The sequence below is a fragment of the Grampus griseus genome, assembly GCF_964374135.1.
Source record: "Grampus griseus genome assembly, chromosome: 2".
Taxonomy (NCBI): Eukaryota; Metazoa; Chordata; class Mammalia; order Artiodactyla; family Delphinidae; genus Grampus; species Grampus griseus.
In genome coordinates, this window is record NC_139018.1 from 12178550 (window position 1) to 12203328 (window position 24779).

The 24779-nt window shown below is 41.3% G+C and overlaps 3 protein-coding genes across 5 annotated transcripts in view; 2 read left to right on the plus strand and 1 right to left on the minus strand.

Moving 5' to 3' along the window:
* CPSF2 (cleavage and polyadenylation specific factor 2) overlaps nucleotides 1–6406 on the minus strand; it is a 32054-nt gene extending 25648 nt beyond the window's left edge. Inside the window, exons 1-2 of one of the 2 annotated variants that reach the window (XM_082681593.1) lie at nucleotides 6202–6406; nucleotides 2493–2553 (exon numbers count right to left, since the gene is read on the minus strand). The gene's annotated coding sequence lies outside the window, so the exon portion shown is untranslated. Of the gene's footprint in view, nucleotides 1–2492; nucleotides 2554–4744; nucleotides 4870–6201 lie in introns of those variants that run through there. The other variant, XM_082681594.1, reaches the window with a different exon arrangement.
* Nucleotides 6407–6527: 121 nt separating this feature from the next.
* Nucleotides 6528–11810, plus strand: NDUFB1 (NADH:ubiquinone oxidoreductase subunit B1). The gene is made up of 3 exons (XM_082681617.1): nucleotides 6528–6683; nucleotides 10626–10770; nucleotides 11701–11810. The coding sequence occupies exons 2-3, from the start codon at nucleotides 10631–10633 to the stop codon at nucleotides 11735–11737; spliced, it is 177 nt and encodes a 58-aa protein (XP_082537743.1). The 5' UTR covers nucleotides 6528–6683; nucleotides 10626–10630; the 3' UTR covers nucleotides 11738–11810.
* Nucleotides 11811–17111: 5301 nt separating this feature from the next.
* Nucleotides 17112–24779, plus strand: part of ATXN3 (ataxin 3) — a 33213-nt gene continuing 25545 nt past the window's right edge. For both annotated transcript variants that reach the window (XM_082649481.1, XM_082649482.1), the window contains exons 1-3: nucleotides 17112–17187; nucleotides 24107–24271; nucleotides 24499–24543. In XM_082649481.1, the coding sequence (XP_082505607.1) occupies nucleotides 17164–17187; nucleotides 24107–24271; nucleotides 24499–24543 (234 nt within the window). In that variant the 5' untranslated portion in view covers nucleotides 17112–17163. The remainder of the gene's footprint in view (nucleotides 17188–24106; nucleotides 24272–24498; nucleotides 24544–24779) is intronic.

Below are 24779 nucleotides of genomic sequence, written 5' to 3' on the forward strand. Positions count from 1 at the left end.
GTGTCTCCACTCATGTCTTACCATTGATCAGCGATCCATCATGATTATTTTGCAAAATACTCTCGAGTATCTTGCTGCTCTAATCCTTCCTTGTACGAGGCTGGCAAAATCCCAACCCTCATTGATTCCAATGACTCACTTTGTCTATTCCAGCAGCTCAATGTTGCCAGAAGGGGAAAAAAAAAACAATCACAAAACTATGCTATTTGCTCTTCAAATTCATGGCCAAAGATCTCAAACAGGCACTATGTCCTACCTATCGATCTGATTTTTCTTAGTAGGTTGACTTTCCATCTCTGAGACCATCATTTCACATCTCCTCTTCTCTGCTCAAGTATCACACACCCTTCTCTCCACCCTACTCTCTGTTGATAATCTCACCTCATTCCTCAATTATAAAATAAAAGTAATCAGACAGTAACCCCTCATTTTCCAAATACCCTGTTAACCTATCTGCATGTATACTGTTGTGTCTCCTATCATAAGGAACAAATAGCTCAGCTCTCATCCAAGGCCAATCCCCTGTATGTGCTCTGAATCCCACTCTCGTTTCTCTTCTAAAGATAACTTCTTCAGTCATCTCCTCCTTCTCCTGTATCATCAACGTATCACTGATGTACCATTCCTATTAGCATACAAAGATACTCTAGAATTTCCCAACTTAAAAGAACCCTCTCTTAATTCTCCAATCCCCTGCAACTGCTTCATCATTTCTACACTCCCCTTTCACAGCAAAATTTCTCAGAATATTTGTCCACAGATGTGTCTCCACTTTCTCAGCTCCCATTCACACTACTAAATCTGACTTCTTTCTCTACCCTATCACTACAAGAGCTTTCATCAAGGTCACTGACAAACCTCTATACAACTGAAGCCAACAGACATTTCTGTGGTCCCAAATTACTGGAAATCGTAGAAGCAATCAACAAAAGTAACAGCTCCATCCTCCCAGAAACACCTTCCTCTTCTCCTCTGTCAACCCTCTCCTGTTTTTCTTTATATCTAACTGGCCATTCCTCACTCACCTTAGTTAATGCCTCTTTCTCCCCTCAACCTCTAAATGAGGCAGTGCTTTTCAGCAGGACTTTCTTTTCTCTTTTCTCTCTAGGCAATCTTACCCAATCCCACAGCATTAAGACCATCTGGCCTCTGATGGCATCATCCTTGATTCCTTCCTTAACTTGTTGCTCACATCCAATCCATCAATAAGTCCTGCATTTTTACTTCTATTGTATTTCTCAAGTATAATAATTTCTCAAGTATTTCTTTCTATCTCTACTGTCACCAAGATCTCTAACTAGTTCGAGCTATTATTTTCCCTGCCTCAAATTTATTCTCTCAGAAACATTTTCTGACCACCCTAAAGTCCATCCCCACCTCAGTTACATCCTATAATGTGCATCTTCCTTCTATTTTCCTCAAAATACTTAGTGCCCACCTGCACTTGCTGCTTATTTACTTACTCACTTTGTCCATCCCCTTCTCTCCTCTTAACCTCCACACCAAAATAATGACTCCATGGAAGTAGAGACTTGGTCTATTTTGATCATAGTTATATTCCAACACCCCACGGTGCCTAACACATAGTGGTGGTCAGTAAATGCTTCTTAAATGAATAAATGAAGATGGCTGGTATTAAATGAGCTTAATGCTGTTACCACACCATTAACAGCTACCTATTTACATGTATTTCCTCTGGCTTGGAAGAGCTCTCTGAATGCAGGACTAGGTTTGATCTATTTTTGTATCCTTACTATTTTAGCACATCTTACACGTAGTGGTTGTTTAACAAATAGTTACTGAAACAAAGAAGTTAAAATTAAAAATATATTGACTTAGGGACTTCCCTGGTGGTCCAGTGGTTAAGAATCCTCCTTCCAATGCAAGGAACGCAGGTTCGATCCCTGGTTGGGGAACTAACATCCCATATGCCACGGGGCAACTAAGCCTGCGTGCCGCTAACTAATGAGCCCACATGCCACAACTAGAGAGAAGCCTGTGTGCTCTGGAGCCCGCGCAGCGCAACTAGAGAAGCCTGCGCCCGCCCACGCTCCACAACAAAGATCCTGTGTGCTGCAACTAAGACCTGACGCAGTCAAATTAATTAATTAATTAATTTAAAAAAATATATTGACTTGGTGTGTTCCTATTTGTAAGGTATGAGATATACAAAGATACTAATTCTCTATCTGATGAAAAATGAAAAATTAAAAATATTTATAAGTACACTTTTGGATAGGACTTGAATCTCCCTGTACCACAATTATATTAATGGCCTAAGAGAAACTTTTCCTACTCAAATCTACCTTACCCCCCACTTTCCTTATTTAGAGTATGAAGTGAAAATACAAAGTTTCTTGCAGGTAGAACTGAATGAGCTCATGTTAAAACTTTTTTGCAGACAGACCCAGATTTCAATAGATGAAAAGATTTTTATTACAATTGCTTGTAATATAATAAAGCTGTATCTTTATTAGACAGTCTTTACTTACTGGTATCTCAGTCGTATATAGGATGAAACACCATGAATTCAAAGAAAGAGTTCTTTAAAATCTAAAAAATAAAGAAATAAGAGTCTCATGAATGCGGTATAATGATTTACTTCTGTTTTTAATTACAGTATTTAACGTCTATGTCTTGCCCTAAGGTGAAAACCTGAGCAAATAGAATAACATATGCTCCTTTTTTTTTTTTGGCCGTGTGGCGAGGCATGCAGGATCTTAGTTCCCTGACCAGGGATGGAACCAGTGCCCCCTGCAGTGGAAGCACAGAGTCTTAACCACTGGCCCACCAGGGAAGTCCCTATATGATTCTTTGTTAAAAAAAAATAAATTTGTAGGGCTTCCCTGGTGGCGCAGTGGTTGAGAGTCCGGCCTGCCACTGCAGGGGACACGGGTTCGTGCCCCGGTCCGGGAAGATCCCACATGCCGCGGAGCGTCTAGGCCCGTGAGCCATGGCCGCTGAGCCTGCGCGTCCGGAGCCTGTGCTCCGCAACGGGAGAGGCCACAACAGTCAGAGGCCCGCGTACCGCGAAAAATAAATAAATAAATAATAAATTTGTCATAATTTTAGGAAGCCTAAACTTACATAAAAAAATAGGACTAAGATAATAAAAGACAAAAATAAATAACATGAAATTGGCTCTAATCAGGGGCTGAAATATGCGGCTTAGGAAATAAGATTTTAAAAACTGACATTAGCTTATGTTATTGAGAATCAGAAAAGAGGTGGGATCATAAATTATTCGATAGGTAAGGACTGGTAGGCCGTGGGCAGAAAGAGACAAAGAGAAAAAGCTATTCAAACAGGGGAATAACATGATAAAAGGCATAAAACAAAAACTTAGAGTACCAGTGACAAAAGTAGCCTGGCACACTTTCATATAAGCAAAAAATTAAAGAAAAGTCCTAATAAATAGAAAAGGGCCAGCTAATGAAAGGCCTTAGAAACTTTGGACCCAGTTCTAATTGTTGAACAGAGAACAGGCAACAAAGAGACATTTTAAGATCACTTATCAAGTAAGATGACGTGATACAGGTAGTTCTGTATTTTAGAAAAACTAGCTGGGGTACATGATTAGATAAAGAAGATAGAGAAAGCAAGGAGATAAAAAAGGAGAGTATTTAGGTATTTAGCAGCACACTTCCTCCTTTCAACTTTGCTGGTTCTATTTTGAGACTAAATTTCTTTAGACTCAAATGTACCTTATAACTCTATGACATGACTTCTTAATTGTTATCTAAATAACCAAGGCTTGAAACACTCCTTGTTTTATTCCTTCCTTTACTTCTTGAACAGACTATTACCAACTCCTGATTATTTCCCCCTGAGAATGCCTTGTACATTTATCATTCCCTTTCCATTCCTACTGGAAGTACCTTAATACAGGGCCTCATTACCTTACATTTCGGTTTCTGTTTCTTTGCCTCCAGCCTTTCCTTCCTTCATCTCAACGTATACCTTACTACCAGATTAATCTTCCAAAACACCCCTGCACTTAGGATCCCTTGCTCAGAAATCTCTGAAGGCATCCTACTGCTTGAAAAAGCAGAACCTGAATGCCTTAACTGGCAATGGAGGGAGCCGGCAAGCTGCTCTGACATCACCATTGACTATCATCATTTTAAGGCCCAGCTCAAATCCCACTTCCTCACTAATCCCTCTATCATTAGTCTAGACTAGAACAGCTCTGTCCAACAAAAATATAATGCAAGCCAGATATATAATTAAAAAATTTTTTCACAACCACATTGAAGTTTCACAGGTGAAATTACTTTTATTTAATATATATATATCCAATATATCCAAAATATTATCATCTCAACATGTAATAATTAAAGAAATTATTGAGATTTTTTTTGGTACTGAGCCTTCAAAATCTAGTGTGTATTTTATAATTACAGCACATCACAATTCAAACTAACCACAATTTCAAGTGTGCAATAGCGACATGTAGCTAGAGGCTACTGTAATAGCAGAGATTTCTAGAATCTAAAATCAATGTTTTGGACTGTAGAGCATTGTGCTTTGCCACTCTTAAAGTGCAAGTTGGCACCATACTATTCTGTACATGTCTTAGGCTTTATTTAATGGTATCACCAACCACTTAGTCTCCCAGACTAAAAATTCTGAAGTCACCCTCTTATCACCACTTTGGCTGCCACCAGTTGAATCCTATTTGATATTTCAGAAATGTCTGACATCCTTTACTATCCTGCCTCAAAGGAGGCATTCATTACCTTACCTGAATGATTGCAATTTCCTCTCATCTAGTTTTCCTGTTCCAAGTTGATCTTCCACACAGCTATCAGAGAGACCACCCTAAAAAACAAATTTCCTCATGCCCCTTCCCTGTGCAAAGCAGTCCTTGACTTCCGGCTAAATACCGAATAAAATCTAAACACCTTCCTTGGAAAGCAAGGTCCTTCACAACTTTACCTCAATCTCCCTGTTGCTTCACCAACCGCCCTTACACTGCATGCTCAAGCGCATTCATTCTCCCGCTCTCCCTAAGCATGCCAAAACTTCTCAAGTCTCTGCATCTCTGTACTGCAGCCACGGATGACCTTCTCCTGAGCTTAGTACATTCCTTTTGACCCTTCCTGACCCAACTCAAATACTTACTCCTTTATAAAGCTATTTTGGTGTCTCCAGGCAATGTTATTTATTTTTAGCTAGCACAAGTAGGCACAAAGAATATATGCTGAATGGACGTTAAACGTACGGGGGAAAAGTAAAAGTGAATCTTTTTAACTCCAATACCAAGCACAGCGCTCAAAGCAACATAAATGTGTACTGAAAGGAATGAACCTTCACCATATTATAAATTCCTTCCGGGCAGTGACTTCTGACGGATACCATTTCGCCTTAATTATCTATCAGTTAATTGCTCTCTCAGTAACGATCGTGCATGTTGATGACAACTGAGGGGAACCATGCAAAATCTACGGGAAAACGAAAGAGTCTGGGTTAGCACTGGAGCTCAAGTGAGAAAAGTCTCCTTCTGGTCAATTCCGGGAGAGCACGGGTTTCACAACACGGTCAAAGGGGTTCTAAAATTAAAACTTAGGGCATGGGCAATGATAACGCAGGCTCGCCTGGTCACAGGAAGCCAGCCTTGCCGGAGTTAAAATTATTCTGACCCCCTGTTTACTGAAGAGCACGTAAATAGAGTAATGATGCTGGAAGCGCTCAAAGGAGATGCTGGAGGAGGGCCGAGGCTGTTTTAACAAAGCACTGTAATGTCTTAAAGGTCTTTGGAGTCGATTAACTAAAAAGAACGCCTACTTTGTGCCCAGTAGTCTCGTGATCTCTCAACCCGAAATGACGGGAAGACCCCGAGCGAGGAAGCTGAGAACAAGGTAGCCACAATGCTAAGAAGCCAAAGCTGGCGTCGGATTAACTCCTCCAGCGACGAGAGACTGAAAGGCCGGAGGGAAACAGGAAAAAGGAGGAAAGGAGAGTCTGGGAGTGAATCGTAGGAACTGCCACAAAAGACCGAGAGCTTTAGACACTTGGAGAAGTCACTCTCTTTCCCTCGCTGAACACTTCTGCCAGAAACGACCAGGACAGTCGCACCCGCAACCCTGGGGGAACGTCCGCGGCGGAGACCGGGTCGGAGTCGGAGCCAGGCTCTCCCCGAGGGCCGAGACGTTCCCTCCCCCATGCAAAGGCGCACTGCTTTCTTCCGCCCCCACTTGCCTCGTCAGTCCTCCCCCAACGCCGTCCACTGCCCTTCCCAACCCTTAGTCGCATCCAGGTTCAAGAGCGAGAAAAGATGAGGTTGGCTCAGCAGCGCCGGTGACGATCAGGCAGCAGAAGCCCCTCTATGGCAGCCGCCATTTTGAAACTGGAGGCGATCCGCGGAGGCGGGGAAACCCGGGGTGATACCATCTTCGGGGGTGGGAGGGACTAAGCTGGAGGAAGGAGGTGGCATTTACACCGAGTCTCGTCACCTGGGGCCGAAGTTTTATTTTTAAAGAATTTACAATGTGTTGAAGCTAAAAGAAATATGAGAAGAGTCAAGCAGTGAAGGAAGAAGAGGAATAATTTATCGGAGCCACCCCTCCCTTCGAGCGGGCGCGGCGAATGGTGGGTACCGAGGCCACAGCTTCCGCCGGCGCCGGTGGCTGGGCTCACCGCCGCTGTAGGTTGTGGTCTCGTTGTTGTTCCCGAGGCTTCAGGTGGGTCCGGGATCTCGGGAGGTCGAGGCGGCGAGAGTCCTCTTTGTTCAGGCGGGGAGGGTGCACCTCTAGGAAAGCCCTCAGCGGCGGTGTGTACCTGCGGGTGGGGGTGGTCTGGGCCTCCCCGAGACAGCAGCGGCCCACCTTCCCGAGGCTTCCAGCGAAGGAGAGAGGGAAAGGCGAGGAAATAGGGATTGCTTTGATGTGGGCGGCTGCGCTCACGGTTCCTGCCTGGCGCCTTTGGGAACGGGTACTCTGAGGCTGCCCTAACTGAAAAATATCTTTAGGTTCACGGCTCCTAGGCTGCAGCGGGGAAGGGACTGCTTCTTCGCGAGCATCTCCGATTGGTCTAAGTTTCAGAGTTCTGCCTTCCTCGTTATTGAGGATTGGAAGCTAACCTTGCTCTCTTCTAAGTCTCCAACCGTCTTGAGCCGACCATTCCACAAAATACACACTTTTTCAAAACTTAATTTTTAAAAAAGTAATACTTCTGCTTGATTTCTCGGGCGTATACGTCGTTAAGACGAGGTTCCAGACCTCAAGGAGTTCCGTTTCTCCATGCATCCAGAACTGCTTTTTATAGGTTAAGTCGACACTTTTTGATCACTACATATAAAGTGCTGTAGGGACTAATTAGAGTAGAATTTATTTTTTAATGTCTAGTCGTCTGTATTATTCCAGCGTGAATTCAGAGGGGCTTACAAAAATGCACACTATATACAATTTTCTTTTTAGAAGTTAAGCGGAAAAAAATTGGGTTGAAGAAAAGGTAATACAGGCATATCAAATTTTATCGTGCTTCACAGATAACGCATTTTTAACAAACTGAAGGTGTGTGGCAACCCTGCATTGTCAGATGTTGGTTAGCATTTTTTAACAATAATGTGTTTTTTAGTTAAGGTATGTACATTGTATTTTTAGACATAATGCTATTGCACACTTTAGACTCTAGTGTAAACCTAATTTTTATGTGCACTGGGAAACCAAAAAATTCTTGTGACTCGCTTTATCTCTATGTTATGTTCGCTTTATCGCGGTGGTCTGGAACCAAACTCATGATATCTCCAAGTTATGTCCTTATTAGGAAAAACAAGATAAAGCCAAAAGTAAGGTTAATATAAATGTTGACCTTTATACTTACTGTAAGAGACAGTAAAGCACCAATGAGCTTGGACCAAGGATCCAGACTGCCTGGGTTTTAATACCAGTCTGCCACTTACTGCATCTGTGACCTTAAGCAAGTTGATTGTCCCTGGATTTCCTCATCTGAAAAAAATATTCCTACTGCACTGGGGACATTGTATTCGTTAATACGTGTATAGTAATGTGAGAATTACATGAATTGGTGATTGTGAAAAGCATTAAGAACCATGCCTTACAGAGAGTAGTCTAAGAGTCAGCTCTTTCTAAAGGTAGGGGAAAAATTTTGGATCATTTTGGTATCAAAGGATACATCATCCGTTACTCAATTCCCTAAGTCCATAAGATAAAAACTAGTTTGTTTTGTTTTGTTTCAGGAATAGCATAGCTACTCCCCAGTTCCAAAGTAAAAAGAAAATTTTTCTTGAGAGATCTTCATATAAAGAAGACACTAATAATATGTACAGTGACGTTGAGGGCACCCCTGTGGATGTCACTCTTTATCCAAGCCTAGACCTGTCTCATTAGAGATTGGCCCAGGTGCTTGCTGCCCTTTGCCCGTCAGATGAAGCCATTTTACTGTCTTGAGCCGGTGATCAGGAGCCTGTCTACGTTCCCCCTCCTATCCTTTCTCTAGGGAATCATTCTTGCTCACTTTTTATGTCCATCAATCTTTGTCTTCCCTGGTCATCCCTTTGTCTTTGCAGTGACATATGCAGGATAAATTATGCTGAGTGCCACTGGGTCCCAAAGTCCACTTAGTAGTGGACTGTACAGTTGTAATATGAAATGCCTGTGGGGCTAAGATTTGCCATTTATGTCTTTGGGATGGAATCAGGCTTCCATCATGGTAGTTGAATCCTGTAGAGTCTCTGTGAGAGCCTGTATACAGCAGGAGTCTCAAGGTCTTGGCTCATCTCTTCTGCTTGAGTAAAGCCAGACAGAATTGCCTTCTGGCCCTGTTAGAGGAGTGCCAACAGTAATGGCTTATAGCCCACAGGTGGCCATGGGCTTATTTAAAAAGTCTTGGGCTGAGAGTCAGGAATTACTTTTTTTGTTGATTAAATACAGTTATCTTACAGTCAGCTGTGCTGAGTGTTAGAATTGACACCTCTTAAGAAACTTGAGGAACCTAATAAGGACAGGTGGGAGAATAGATGACCCCCAGACTTCTCTAGAAACCTATATTGTCTAGTATTTTGTAGTTTAGTGCTTTCCAGGTTACATCATTTGATTAAGGCATGCATTGTTATTCCCATACTTGACTGGCTCAAGTTTATAAAACAAGTGGCTAACTTGATCGGAATCACAAAAAGTACCTAAATGTTTATCAAACAGTATTTAAGGATCTAAATGCAAATAATGCTACTTAGGGAACGTACAATGCTAAGAGAACCACCATCTTCTAGGAATAAGGTAAGATTGGTTACCCTTACATTTATATGTCCAAGAACTATTTGCAGCAAATCAGCTGGGGAGTTATTTCAAACATCTCATTTACTTACATCATAATTTTCTAGATCAGTGATATTCAGACTGGAATCTGCTGTGTGTAATATTACACTCTGTGAAAGACAGTATGTCGTAATTTTGTGACTTAACTTCATGTCTATTTCCTAACCCAGTGCCTTTAGATAGTAAAGCTTGAGAAATAAAGAATCAGAATGTGTGTGAGAACCAGTATCCTAGAAAGAGCAGCAGGAATCCAGTCTACATAATCCTAGCAGAGTTCAGTGCTAAGCCCTTTTGTTAGCAGTAATGTATTATCTTTCTATGATGTTGTCCTGTCTTCTCAGCCATAATATAGGATTTATTTATTATAGATTGATGTGCATACATATGTATTTTTATTTCATCTTTAGATACAAATTTTTACAGAAAATTGATGATTCAACTGTGTTTTTATTGAATTACTGCAAATTCATTTTCCATATGATGACTTCTAGATCTTCTATGAAGAAGTCCTCCTCTTCTGCCTTTTAGAAACTCTTCTTAACACTTAAAAAGTCTTAAGTACAATAAATATCAATTAGGGGAAGGTTCTCTACAAGAGGCATTTGGATATGATAGAAGGAGCTAGAGCTTTGGAATGAACCTGAGTTTGAATTCCAGATCTACACGTAACACCTATTTGGGTTAAACTGTATTCTTACCTGTAAAATAACGATAACAATGTTTCGTGTTATATATTGGACTATATGATGGCTCTGGTACCTAGTAGTCATTCTACAAAAGTAAGTTCCTCTGTCCCCATATGTTTTGTAGAGTCATTTAATTGATATTCAGATCTGTTGTGACATTATTCAATAGGATTTTTTAAAATTTCTCATATGTTTTCATTTCCTTTCAAAAATTAGTTGAAAAAAATAGTTTTCAATAATTACAGCTTGAAAGAATTCTGCTTCTGACAAAATACTATTATATTTGGTTTAACATTGTGAGAGGTTCTAAAAATATTTTACAAATGTAAAGGTTCTAAATCAATACTAGGAGGGTGCAAATACTCAGCTTTTGCAGGTAGATTTTTTTAATACTCTCTCCATTCCTGTGTTATATCAGATCACTGGTGGAGCTAGAAATAAAAGGTAGTAAATTGACTTCAGTGCAGTATAATTTTTATACTAATCATTGTACCTATATAATCTTCATCAAGTAGATTTTAAGTAGTATACTACATTCTGATGCCAAACAAATGTAAAGAGGCTTATTATGCTTTTAACATCTATATCCTTCCTGTTTCAGATGTGATTTAAAAGATACTTCAAAGGCAGTTATATTTCTGGTCATTTTTTTTTTTTATAGCATTCATGATGAACTTACTTCAGATTGTGCGTGACCACTGGGTACATATACTTGTCCCTGTGGGATTTGTCGTTGGATGTTACCTAGACAGAAAGAATGATGAAAAGCTAATTGCCTTCCGGAACAAGAGTCTGTTATATAAAAGGTTAGTTTTTGTATTTTTTTATTAAACCAACAGTCAGGTTTTAGAAGTATTCTTCTTAATGTCATTTGTGCCAAAATAAACAGAAGGGGTAATTGTCCCCTGAGGATTTAGTTTTAAGTGATATTATTTTGTAGTCTTGTTTGTTGCTTAATCCTTAGACAAAACTCTATGATTACTTTTGGAATGTAAGTGAGTCTTTAGTTTCTGAACAGGCTATTTCACATCTTTGAAAGTCTTTTTTTTTTTTTTTTAAGTCAGGGTACATTTTAACCTAGAAACAGTCTTAAACCAGCTTGCCAAAGCCTCCCCTATGTACTTTAACATATATGATCATACACTGTCTTACTTAGGCCATGATGTAGCTGAAAACAATGGCACTAATTGTGGCTTGGTGCTGTGTTCTCAGCAACACTGGTTGAGACCTTTAGACATGGTGGTTGGGTGATCAAATAGCACCTGGCAGCTGCCTGGTCCCACTGTGTCTCTGGAGATGGCACCAGACTTAGAGTTAGCAAGACAGGGTGTCTGCCACTGACTGTGCAGCCAGGCAGGAGGAAGCTCAAGGGACAAGAGAACCAAGCAGCAGCCAAAGGCGTTGTGTAGAGGAGGTTCCAGCCAGGGATTTCAAGAAAGATAAAATGAGCTAGAAAGAATATAAAAAACATTAAATGAACTCACTGAGAGGATAATTGCTTTCATATAAAGATAGACTAAGAAATTACAGTTCTTTAATATGGAAAAATGAAGAGATGGTAAAAGTTTAAAATCATGAGAGAATAGAATGAATATCTTGAATCTCAACTTTTAAATGGGTCAGTTTAATACAATATGAAATACTGAATCCATATTCTTCTGACTTTCCCTTTTATCCTCTCATAAAAGTTTTATTTACACTTTTGCTTTTTCTTTCTTTTTTTTCTTTCCGTGCAGGGAATTAACACCCAGTGAAGAAGTCACCTGGAAATAAAGGCTGCTGCTGAATTACAGAATGTTCACAGTTTTTAAATTATAAGAGAAATAAAAACACATTCATTACTTAATTTGAAGACTTTGAAGTGTGATTCTTTTTGTGCTGAAATAATCTTTCCCATTTCAAATAACAGACACTTAGTAATTAAAAAATAATCACTGAATCATATGGCTCAATTTTTCAGAAAAATTTTTTCAAACATGTTCTTCAAAGGCACTCTAAAAGGATGATGCTAGGATTTTATTTGGCAGAAATCAATAGCTGAAAATTTTAGTGACCTTGAATTTAGCAAAGATTTCTTAAATACAATACATAAAGCATGAACCAGTTTTAAAAACCAAGACATTGTACTTTATCAAAATTAAAAACTTCTTCAAAAAACACAGTTAAGGGAATGAAAATGCAGCCATAGACTAGGAGAAAATATTTGCAAAACATACAACAAAGAACTTAATATTTAGAATATGTAAACTCATAACTTACTAATAAGACAACCCGATTTTTAAAAAGCAAAAGATTTTAACAGACACTTCACCAAAAAAGGCATATGAGAATGGCATACAAGCACGTGAAAAGATGCTCAAATCAGTAGTCACTAGAGAAAAGCAAATTAAAACCACAATGAGAAACCACTACACACCTATCAGAATGGTTAAAATTAAGGAGACTGATCTTACCAAGTGTTGGCAAGGGTGTGGAGCAACTGGAACTCACACCCTGCTGGCAGGAATGGAAAATGTAGCTGCCAGAAGTTGCACCACTTTGGAAATCAGTTTAGCAGTTTCAAGTTAAACATGCACCTACCATACGACCCAGCCATTCCATTCTGAGGTATTTACCTCAAATGCATATATGCCAAAAGAAAGCATATGTCCACACAAAGACATTTACATGAGAGTTCATAGCAGCTCTACTTGTAATAGCCAAAAATTAGAGGCAACCCAAATGTCCATCAACACGGATAGATAAATTGTATTAAATCCATATAATGGAATATTACTACTCGGCAATAAAAAGAAATGATCTATTGATACAACATAGACGAATTCCAAATTAATTATCCTGAATGAAAGAAGCCAGACAAAAAGCACACACTGTGATTCCACTTATATAAAATGTTAGAAACTGCAAACCATAGTCACAAAGCAGATCAGTGGTTGCCAGGGAGGTCCAGGAAGGGGTTGGAGGAATCATTTTCTTGATTATGGTGATGGTTTCTTGGGTATGTACATATGTCATCTGTTATATTCAACTACCTCTTCTTGGAAAGCAAATTCTGTTTCAGGTAAGCTTGAATTTAGGAGAAGTGAAATTACAATGAAATGATACTCCCTTATCACTGATTCTTTTCAGAACTCAGGACATTTAAAGATGACACACACAAATTTTAAAATCTCAGTTGTTTGAAATTCTGTTCAACTATTTGGTTTGAGGTAACAAAATTTAGGCCAGTTTAAAAGAGACAATGTTCAAGAAGATAGATATAACTTTGTGCCATCTTGCTTGTTAATATAAAATTTCAATGAGGTAGATTTAGAGATAAGTTGAACTGTCCAAGGTGAAATAGAAGTCTCCTGGAAGTGCATCTATTTCATGTCCTCTGTCTCCAGGAACTCCTTGATTGGCTCAGTAATCACTGTCTTCTACTAAACTATTGTAATACTTGTCTGTGCCCCCAAAATTTGTACATTTATTCACTTCTATGCACCAACCCTTGTTATAAAGAGTAAGACTCCTTTGACACTCAAAAACTGATAGTCCACTGGCATATGAAGTAGTCAGTCCGGTGTGTTGTAATGAGGGTTTTAATGTAGGCAGGTGCAACGTATAGTGGTGGCACAAACGGCTTTTCTTCAGAGGACTTTCCGGAAGTCAAGGGAAGCTGTTGTGACTGGAGCAGAGGGAATTCCAGGAGATAAAGCCAGACAGGTCCAGAGCACAAAGAACCTTTTAATCCAGCAATAGGAAGCCACTGAAAGATTTCAAATAGAGTAATATCGTCTAATTATTTAAGGATCCCCCCCAATATAAGCTCTGTGAAAGTTGGACCGTTTGTCTCTCTCATGGTTATAGTCCCAGTGCCTGATACGTAGTAACATTCCATTTGTAAAGATAAACTGGTGAGGTTTGCATTTTTGAAAGATCACTGACAGCACTATGAATTAAACATACTGAAGCTGGAATCAGAAGACCAATTCAGAGATCCTGGACCTGGAATACACAAGAGACCAAGAAGGCTAAGCAGTAGCAAAGCAAACAGAGAGGAAAGAGCCATGAACATGCACATTTGAGGACTGACTGGAACAAAATGTGAAGTGGAAGAATGGGGGGAAAAGAATCAAGAATGATTCTCAGATGCTAGCTTCACTAATTCATTTGAAAGGCATTGACTACAAGATATACAAAGTCAAATAAGACATGGACCCTGCCATCAAGACATTTATAGGGTATTGGCAAAGATGTATGGTCAAATCAACTGTTATGATACTATGTAAAAGGTACCAAGTAAGATACAGGCACATTCAGGAGCTCAGAGGAGGGACAGGAACTTTTAAGTTAGTTGAAGAGCCGGGGATGCTTCCTGGAGAGTGTGGTCATTGAGTTGTTTTTGGGTTTTGTTTTTTGTTTTGCGGTACGCGGGCCTCTCACCGCTGCGGCCTCTCCCGCTGCGGAGCACAGGCTCAGAACGCGCAGGCCCAGCGGCCATGGCTCACGGGCCCAGCCGCTCCGCGGCATGTGGGATCTTCCCGGACCGGGGCACGAACCTGCGTCCCCCTCATCGGCAGGCAGACTCTCAACCACTGCGCCACCAGGGAAACCCGGTCATTGAGTTTTGATGAACAATACGAGTTAACTTATGAAGTTCAAGTTTGGGATGTGCCGAATATCAAGTGGAGTTAGCAGAATAGGAAATGCAACAAATCTAATGCCCAACTCACACATGGCTTCAGGGGCAAAGCCACACCCAGAATTTGCACTCTGACTTCCAGGCGCTGATCTTTTCATTTTATGATGCTTGCTATTAATCACATACTCAATAGGTCGGAAGGCCTAACGAAACGATTAGTAGTAATTCAACATTACTACATATTGCCAAGCACTGTTCTACATGCTAAATGAACAAAACTATACGGTCCTTTGGGGTCATTTACATCCTAATAAGCAATTAGTCACTGTAGAGAGTTGGATCATTACCCTCCAAAATTCAAGTCCACCCAGAACCAAAGACCTTATTTGGAAACAGTCTTTGCTTATGTATTTAGTTAAGTATCTCAACATGAAATTACTCTGGATTAGGATGGAACCTAAATCCAATGACTGGTGTTTTATAAGGGGAGAGGACACAAACAGACACAGAAGGAAGAAGGTCATGTACAGAGAGAGGCAGAAATTGGAGTTAGGGTGCCACAAGCTAAGAACACCAGGAGCCACCAGAAGCTGAAAGAAGCAAGAAAGGATTCTCCACTAGAGGCTTTGGAAAGAGCATGGCCCTGCTGACACCTTGGTTTCAGACTTCTGGCTGCAAGAAGAATAAGAAAATAAATTTTGTTGTTTTAAGTCACCAAGTTTGTGGTAATTTGCTACAGCAGCCTCAGGAAATGAATAAAATCACATATTTTTTCTGAATTAGTAATACATTAATTAGCTCAAAAAAAAAAGACTAGGGACTCCCCTGGTGGCGCAGTGGTTGAGAATCCACCTCCCAATGCAGGGGACACAGGTTCGAGCCCTGGTCCGGGAAGATCCCACATGCTGCGGAGCAACTAAGCCCATGCACCACAACTACTGAGCCCGCACTCTAGAGCCTGTGAGCCACAACTACTGAGCCCACGTGCCACAACTACTGTAGCCCGCATGCCTACCCGTGCTCCGCAACAAAGAGAAGCCACCACAATGAGAAGCCCGGAAGCCCGCACACAGCAACAAAGAGTAGCCCCCGCTCGCCGCAATGAGAGAAAGCCTGCGCACAGCAACGAAGACCCAACGCAGCCAAATAAATAAATAAATAAATTTATTGAAAAAAAAAAAGGACCAAAATTGTATACAGTGAAAAGTCTCCCTCCCACTCTTTCCCCATTTGCCTTAGTTCCCTTACCACTCAAACATGTAACCTCTGGGTTTTCTGTATATTCTTCCAGAGATTTGTAATGCATATGCATGAAAAAAGAAATACATGTTTCTCTATACAGACACATTTTCTTTAAAAAAAAAAATCAGAAAAACTGGTTTGCATATTTTTTGCTTCATGAGACCATGGTTTCTTTCCCCAGTTAGGCCACAATTTCTTAAGAACACAGACTATTTCCAATACAGGACTGTATTTCCAATACAGGACTGTATATGCAGAGACATTGGATAAATGGTTACTGAATCCTCCCCTTGAGAACCTGGTCCTCGCTGGCAGTCTCCTTTCCTTCCCTCCCACTGCCCCTTCTGTCCCTCTGGACCTGCACTCACCAAGGTCACCAGTGGTCTCCATAGCAACACAGTTCAGTTGGCTCTTGTAAGTCCTTATGTTGCTGGACCTCTGGGCAGCAACTGACACTGACTGCTCCTTGAAACATTTCCTTCCTGGGGCTTCCATACGTTACACCTTCCTGCTTTTCCTCCCTTCTCCTAGGCTATGCCTTCTCTACCCTCAGGGCTCTGTGAGATCCTCTTCTCAGTCTCTTCCTTTTCTCCAAGATGATTATATCCACTCCTGTGGTTTCAGTTCCCTTTTTTATGCCAACAGCTCTCTGTTCTACAGCCAAACTATCTGTCTACCTATCTAGTTGTGCTGTTCTTAATCTCTTCATGCCTCAGCTTCCTCATGTATAAAATAAGGATAATAACGCCTACATCAAAGTTTGCTGTATTAAATTCGTTAATACATGCAAAGCACTTACAAGAGTGCCCACCGACAGTAAGCCCTACGTAAATATTAACTCTTATTTTTACACAAGTGCTCAGTATTCAGGGATGTAATGAGAATTTCTGTGCAGGAGGAGGAGAAAGATATTAAATAATTGTATGCAAATGCGATAAAAAGAAGGTACAAGGTAAAATAGAAAACAAAAAGAACATAGAATTCAGGTGGTCCTTATCCAATCCCCCTGAAGCCTAAGAATCCACCGCAATGAGTGGGAAGCGGAGATGATCCTCCACACGGCAGGGGGCGCTGCATCATCCTCCAGCCGGGGGCACAACAGGAGATGGGAGGACGCGCTACAAAGGTCACGTGCTCCGGAGTTTACCGCCCCGGCGTTCACGCCTCTTCGATCCACGTGTCTCGCATCCTCGGGGGTGATTGGTCTACACGAGACACGTGGGCGGGGGTGGCACGAGGCAGGGCGGGGCATGCTGGGTGGAGGGGTCGGGCTGGGGGCGGAGCTGGAGGGGGTTGGTTCGGCGCGGGGGCCGTTGGCTCCAGACAAATAAACATGGAGTCCATCTTCCATGAAAAAGTGAGTGTCCGCGTTCGGTGGGGAGCTGTCTGCAGCGCGGTGGCGGGCGTGGGGCGCGGCATCGCTGCCTCCCGGGGAGCTGGGTGGGGCCCGAGATGCCCCCATCCCGATCTCGCCGGGCGGGAGGAGCTTCACCTGGAGGGGAGTTTCACCGATGCCCCCATTGCACCCTAAGGCCCGTGCCCGAGGAGCCGGAGGAGACCCGGGCCTGAGATGTCTGGGAAGCCCGCAGGGAATAAGGGCAGGGCCGGCGGCACAAGAGAGGAGGTGACTTCCGCGCTTTCTCTCCACTTTCCGTGGGAGTCCTCCAGTTCCTCTCCCCCACTCTCCCTAGGTTCTAGCTAGTCACCTCTTGGACACGTCCCTCTACCCTTCCCAACTCCACGCCGCTCTCCCAGTCCTGCCCGTTGGAAGAATTAACTTTTCCTTCTCTGGGCTCCTCAATTCTAAATTGGAATTTCTCATACACTCAGATCCTTCTGCACTGGGTCCGTGAGCATCCCGGGGGCAGGGACCTTGGCTCGTCCCACGGAGGGCGTGACCCTTAGGGAAGTGAAGTAGGAAACCCAGTGCGCCCCTGAACTGGGAAGTCGTCACAAGAGTTTTTGTTATGAGATGTTTGGGTTTCGTTTCTTTTGGTAATGGCATCTTTCCGGATCAGGAGGCCAGCTTTCTTATTAGGTATTAAGAGTGGGCAGGAATAATTTTGTTTTTGTCTGCCTAGCCTGTTTTGCTTTGAATCTTCCATGACCATGCGCTTGAAGATAATGTTTGTGGCATGTGGAGAAACTCGTCTTTTCTCGCAGTTATCAAATCATTTGGGTGTGAGTGAAACCTTCCTCAGGACAACTTTGTCACATATCTTGTTTCATAATAGTTTCGTGTTTAGAAAGGGTTGCTGGTGAGGCTGTTATTTAGTAGGAGCGAAGGGGTTTTGTTTTGTTAAATACTTGTCCATTTAAAAATACACACACAGCAATCAGATAAAGCAATCGAAGACAAAGGAAGTGCAGTATAAATCTAACCAAATTGTTATGGAATGCTTTTCTTTATAGAAAACATTTCAGAAAGTTTGGTACTAGAATAGACCAGTTTTTATGTGTGGGTGAGGAAGGTCTCAGTGGTACGGTTATCACCAATCTTTTGACTTGACTGACATGTTATATGAATCCTGGACAAGAGAAATTTAGCTGCTTGGCTAAGGAGACTGGATGAAGAGAACCTCGAGTGGGCATATTTTTATGACTGATTTTCAAAAGCTTTGCTGTAGGACCAGATGGTTCAACACTGAAGATTTTAAATTTGTGCACATCACTTCCTGAGAATTATACAATATATATTTTTTAACAATAATGATTGGTACCTAGTTTGGATAGAGTTCAGCGAAGGTAGCTGCTTAACCATGGGATCAAAAGAAGCTGGACGCTAGCCTAATGAAAATCTACTTACCTGAAAGCAGTCACTCTGAATTATCAGCATGAATGTAGACTTAAACCTACTTCAAGAACACATTTACCCTTATCAACTTATAGGTACTTAGCAAATGAAGACTTAAAGTTCTTCAGGCATATTTCAATAGTATGGAAAGCACCTGTAACCATAGGGCCCATTGTCCATCTCATACACTGTCCATTCTGGGAATGTTTGAGCTCAACATGACATTTTCCAGAGCACTCCCTTCCCCTCCTCCACATACATTTAACTCTAGGTCCTGGGTTTGGAGAGCCGGAGAACCAACTTTGGCCCTAGGGAAGCTGTGCATGTAGGGTTATCTGACTACAAAGGACTTTGCAACCACTTCCTCTTGGAATTTTGGTTTCTCCATTTTCAGAATTGTCTCTTGGAGTGCCCTTTGTTAAATTAAAATGTAAACTCAACAGTTGTTTATTGATATATCCCCAGTGCCTGGCACATAGCAGGTGCTCAATAAATATTTGAATGAATCAAGAGTGTTCCTTGAGCACCTAAGATGTATATGGTGCTATTTATCTAAAGTAAACAAGTTTTTCTGTAAATATTTTATTTTTTAAAATAGGATTTTTTGGGGCTACATTGAGTCTTCATTGCTGTGCGGGCTTTCTCTAGTTTCAGTGAGTGGGGGCCACTCTTCGTTGCGGTGTGTCGGCTTCTCATTGCAGTGGCTTCTCTTGTTGCGGAGCACGGGCTCTAGGCTCACAGGCTTCAGTAGTTGCGGCGTGTGGGCTTGGTAGTTGTGGCTCGAAGGTTCGGTAGTTGTGGCTCGCAGGCTCTAGAGCGCAGGCTCAGTAGTTGTGGTGCATGGGCTTAGTTGCTCCGTGGCATGTGGGATCGTCCCAGACCAGGGATCAAACCCATGTCCCCTGCGTTGGCAGGCAGATTCTTAACCACTGCGCCACCAGGGAAGTCCTTCTCTAAATATTTTAGACTTTGCAGGTTTTTTACGTTCTCACATATTCTTGTGTGTGTGTGTGTGTGTGTGTTTTCCCAACCATATAAAAATGTAAAAACCATTCTTAGCTCCTGGGGCAGATTGAATTTGGCCCAAGGGCTAGAGTTTGCCAATCCCTAACTTAAACCCTAGTGCTATATGGCCACCAACTGCTGGAGTTTTTTGTTGTTTGGGTTTTTTTTTTTTAGTTCTGGTGCCTGATTTCTGTCGTTTTTGTTATCCCTTCTGTTGCTGACAGCTCTTGGTGAGGTTAGTGTGCCATCTGAATTGGTACTTTTATGTGTTTACAGCTGTGAATGATAGCCAAACTTGTTGGGATTATATTTAAAATTAGTGAAAATACTGGAAAGATGCTGAGATTTGACTTTATGACATTCGTTATGTTTTTTTTTTGTGATTGGTGGTTCTTAACCATCTTCAGGATATTTGAAGTTTAAGAATCACCAAGTTCCAAATAGGTGGCTTAAGGAAGTGGTAATAGTACAGACTTGAAACCTCTGCCCGGGTTTGAATCTCAGCTCTGCCGTTTACTACCTGTATGATCCTGGGCAAGTTACTTGTTATCTCTGTTCTCCAGTTTCCTCCGCTGTATTTGAGGGTTTTGAAGTGCCTGTCTCAGCGTTATGAATGCTTAGAATGCTACTTGGCACATAGTGCTGGACAAGTGCTGGCCACTGTTGTTATTCAGATGCTTGTGCTTGCCAAACTTCATAATAAGGGGTGGGACCTTATTCTTACTAAGATGAGATGAACAAGTGCTGCTAGGTTGATTGTGTGGCCCCAGTTAGGCCATTTCTGAGCACACCTTTGCGTTTATGCCCAGTTTCAGTTGGAGGCAGTAGTGTCTCTGGGAATTTGAACTGGTTTCAGGGAGGTCCTGAAGACACTGGGGACAGTGAGGGAATGATTTGGTTGAAGTTACCCTTGGTGGTTTTGTAAGATATCTTGGTAAAACTGAAGATGCATTTTGTTCATCCTTGGATCCCAACACAATAAAGTCTGGGCTTGAAATCATGGAATTTCAATACCACTGAACTTTGACTATAGCAAAGTGAACTTCTGTCCAACTTTGGTTAAAGTTTGATGAGAAAGAAGTGGTTGGGGGACTTCCCTGGTTGCATGGTGAAGAATTCACCTGCCAATACAAGGGACGCTGGTTTGAGCCCTGGTCCTGGAAGATCCCACATGCCGCGGAGCAACTAAGCCCGTGAGCCACAACTACTGAGCCTGCACTCTAGAAGTCCGCAAGCCACAACTGTGGAGCCCACACGCCACAACTACTGAAGCCTGTGCACCTAGAACCCATGCTCTGCAACAAAGACAAGCCACCACAATGAGAAGCCCACGCACCGCAACGAAGAGTAGCCCCCGCTCACTGCAACTAGAGAAAGCCCGCACACAGTAACGAAGACCCAGTGCAGCCAAAAATAAATAAATAAATTACTAAATTAAAAAAAAAAGAAAAGAAATGGTTGCGGGGACTTCCCTTGTGGGCCAGTGGTTAAGACTCCATGCTCCCAATGCAGGAGGCCGAGGTTTGATCCCTGGTCAGGGAACTAGATCCCGCAACTAAGAGCCTGCATGCCACAACCAAAAGATCCCACGTGTTGCAACTAAAGATTCCACATGCCTCAACTAAAAAGATTCTGCATGCCGCAACTAAAGAGCCCGCACGCCGCAGCAAAGATCCTGAGTACCGCAACTAAGACCCGGCATAGCTGAATGAATGAATGAATGAATGAAGTGGTTGGGGATAGTTTAGGGGGTGGGATGGGCAGGCAGGGAAATGCATAATCTTAGATGGGACCATTTTACAATTTTTTTGGTCCATGTAGAATTTGACTCATCTTGTGACTTCAAAAAATAATTTTATTTAAATTTGACTGTACAATTTGTTCTTTCCTTCTATTAAATCATCTTAGAAGTACAGAACTTGATATAATTTCCTAAAGCAATACAGTATTACTTCAATTAGGTTTAATTTCAAGTGCTTATTTTTTGTATTTTAAAGCTAATTTTTTATAGAGAGAATTTTAAAATCAAATATTTGGATTCACTGTTTCTATGTATGTTATTACATATGGTGACCATAGTCTGAGAGCCCCAAACTGAAGCATGTAGCCTGACAGCAAACAGAAATTTCCAAGATAATCCAGTGTCTGGTCACTGTATTAGGTAGCTCTTAATGTGAAGTACCTGTATCTTAGTAGAGACTTTTTTATCGTTGTTTGAATTTTTTATTAAGGATAACACGTGTAGGTGCACACAGATCATAAGAGTATAGCTTAATGAAGTGAACACAAGTGTGTAAATAATACTTAGATCAATTAACAGAACATTTACCTGCATCTTATAAGCCCCCTTACATCGTTCGTCTTCCAGGATACTAACTCTCCCTCCACCCCTGCAAGGGTAACCACTACCCTGATTTCTAACGTCATCGATTAGTTAGTTTTGTCTGTTTTTGAAGTTTTGTAAATGGAATCATATAGAGTGTACTCTTTTGAGTCTGTCTTCTTTTGTTTAACATTGATTGAGTCATCCATATTGTTGCAGGTAGTTGTAGTTAACTCACTGTCATTGTTACATAATAGTCCTTTGCGAATGTAACACAATTTAGCCATTCTACTGTGATGAGCATTTGGGTAATTTCCAGTTTGGGGGCCAATACAAATAGTGCTTCTATGAACGTTCTTATACATGTCTTTTGATGAACACAGGTTTACATTTCTGTTGCTTATGTTATGTACCTAGCGGTGGGATTGCTAGATCATAGGGTAGGTAAATGTTAAGCTGTAGTAGATATTTCAAGTAGTTTTCCAAAGTGGTTAAACTAATTTACACTTCCATCAGTAGTATATAATAGTTTTGATGTCTCTAATCGTCTCCAACATTTTAGCCATTCTGGAGTGTGTAGTAGTAACACACTGGTAGTTTTAATATAGGTTTCTCTGGTGGTTAATGAAGTTGAGCCCCCCTCTGTGTTTTTTATCCATTTGGCTATCCTCTTGTGAGTTCTTGTTTGTCTTGCCCACTTTTCAATAGAATATAAGTAGACATCTGTGTATCCCTCCAATTCACATTATATTGTTCAGTGAGACTGGCTTTCTGGCAGGAGGAATACAGTAGAAGAAAAAAGAAGTGGAGACAAGTACTCTCTCACCATCGTAGTTATGACTTGAGGGATGGATAGTGTCTTCTTTACTGCAGGTTACTTATTCTGTACCAAAATACGAAGATAAACTTGTCTCAGCCCCCTTTCTCACACTCAGACTGTCTCAGTGCTGCATTCCTATTCCATTATATACATATATCCTGTATCTTCTTCAGCAGCGGAATTTTGTTCCTAGAAAATTAACTCAGGAAAAAGATGTATCTTGCAAGGTGTTGGTCTTTGGGGTCTGACCTATTGTGTGACATAGCTCGAAACAAACTGCAGGATGTCAGACAGGTTGGGTTAATGAACAGACTTTACTGGGGAAATGGAGAACTTAGAGGGCCAGAGTTATTAGCAGGAGAAGAAGGTGTTCTCCCATCTGCCATCATACTACAGAAAGACCAACCCGGGGCTGGGTTCACTGGGAGGGATCTCATCCACCCATTAGTCTCCCTTCTTATAGGGAAACAGGAAAGCAGCAGTGTTGAGGGGAGAGGGGTGATACACAGGCTGCTTAGTTGGAGGACGCCTGGATTTAGGTTTGGGGTGCCAGTTGTGTGAGAAAGCCAGCTGCCCAGCCCGCGAAGGGCCTGTGGGAAGTTGTTTTCTCCCCACACCCATAACAGGAAGCCAGTGATCCCAGTTCCCAATTGGAGAACTGAGCTTGGATGCAGCCCCCTTGCTGTTTGTCCAGAAGTGAACTCCAGGGGTGGTTTTTGGACAGTTTTGCTCATGCACCAAAACTGTGTACATTATCTGCAGAGTTCTTGAAGAGAACCTTGGCTCTGTAGCTATAAGTCTTCATAAACATCGAACAGAATTTTTCTTACTATATCAATTTTTGAGATTCTTCATCTGTTCATGGATTTGAAATTCCATGAACGAACATTTAGATGGATTAGAGATTATCTTGTTAAAAGAAAAAATGTTCTAGGGATTAAAATTCCTTTTCAGCATTAGTAATTTACCATGGAATCTCCAAAAATGTATTTATTTTGGCCACTGAAAACAAAGGAGGCTAAATGTTTATTATAATAGAGTAGTTTTTAATAAGAATTGGATTTGGTGTATTTGACAGATGATGTTTGTTTAGTATAAATCATTCTTAAATTTTTGATCATATAGCTAAATAATTGTAGTTTCATTAATGGTAGAATTATAAAATAAATGTTAACAAATGAAAATGCATGTACCCGTGTTAATCATGCTTGTCTAAAGCTAAAAATGTTTGGTTTGGCTGTGTTAAATTAATGATTAAATTTCTGTTTCAGGGAAGATACTGTACAAATCTGTTTTACAAATCCCATTTGAATTTTTTCTTTTGGAAATATTAGCAAGAAGGTTCACTTTGTGCTCAGCATTGCTTGAATAACCTGTTACAAGGAGAATACTTCAGCCCTGTGGAATTATCTTCAATTGCACACCAGCTAGATGAGGAAGAGAGGATGAGAATGGCAGAAGGAGGAGTTACTAGTGAAGACTATCGCACATTTTTGCAGGTACTGATTTTAAACTCACTAAATCACACTTCTTAAAGAAATGTGGGTGCTGTTTAGAAAAGGATGAACCGCTCTTCCTATGGGGATCTGACTTGTTAATTATAAATCAGCTCTCGTCTTTGTAGATGGGAATGCACAAGATGTTACTTTAAATATGCACACTAATGACACTATCCTTCTCTTCCCACCCTCAACCCCTGTCCCAACTACCTATCCAAATTAAACAGCAGCCTTCTGGAAATATGGATGACAGTGGCTTTTTCTCTATTCAAGTAAGTAGTCACAGGCATCTACTAAGTGTTGTTTATGTCCCAGGCACTGTTTAAGCTCAGGGTATGCTTTTCACAGTCTTTCATAGTCACTGTAATGATGTAACCTTCAGAAGTTCCTCCAGTAGATTATGTCTAAGATTCTATACCAGAGTACTAGATTTTTATGCAGATAAACATGACAATTAGGATGACAGGATCTTCATCTCAGAGGAGGGCTTCCTCAAAGGAGGTTGTTA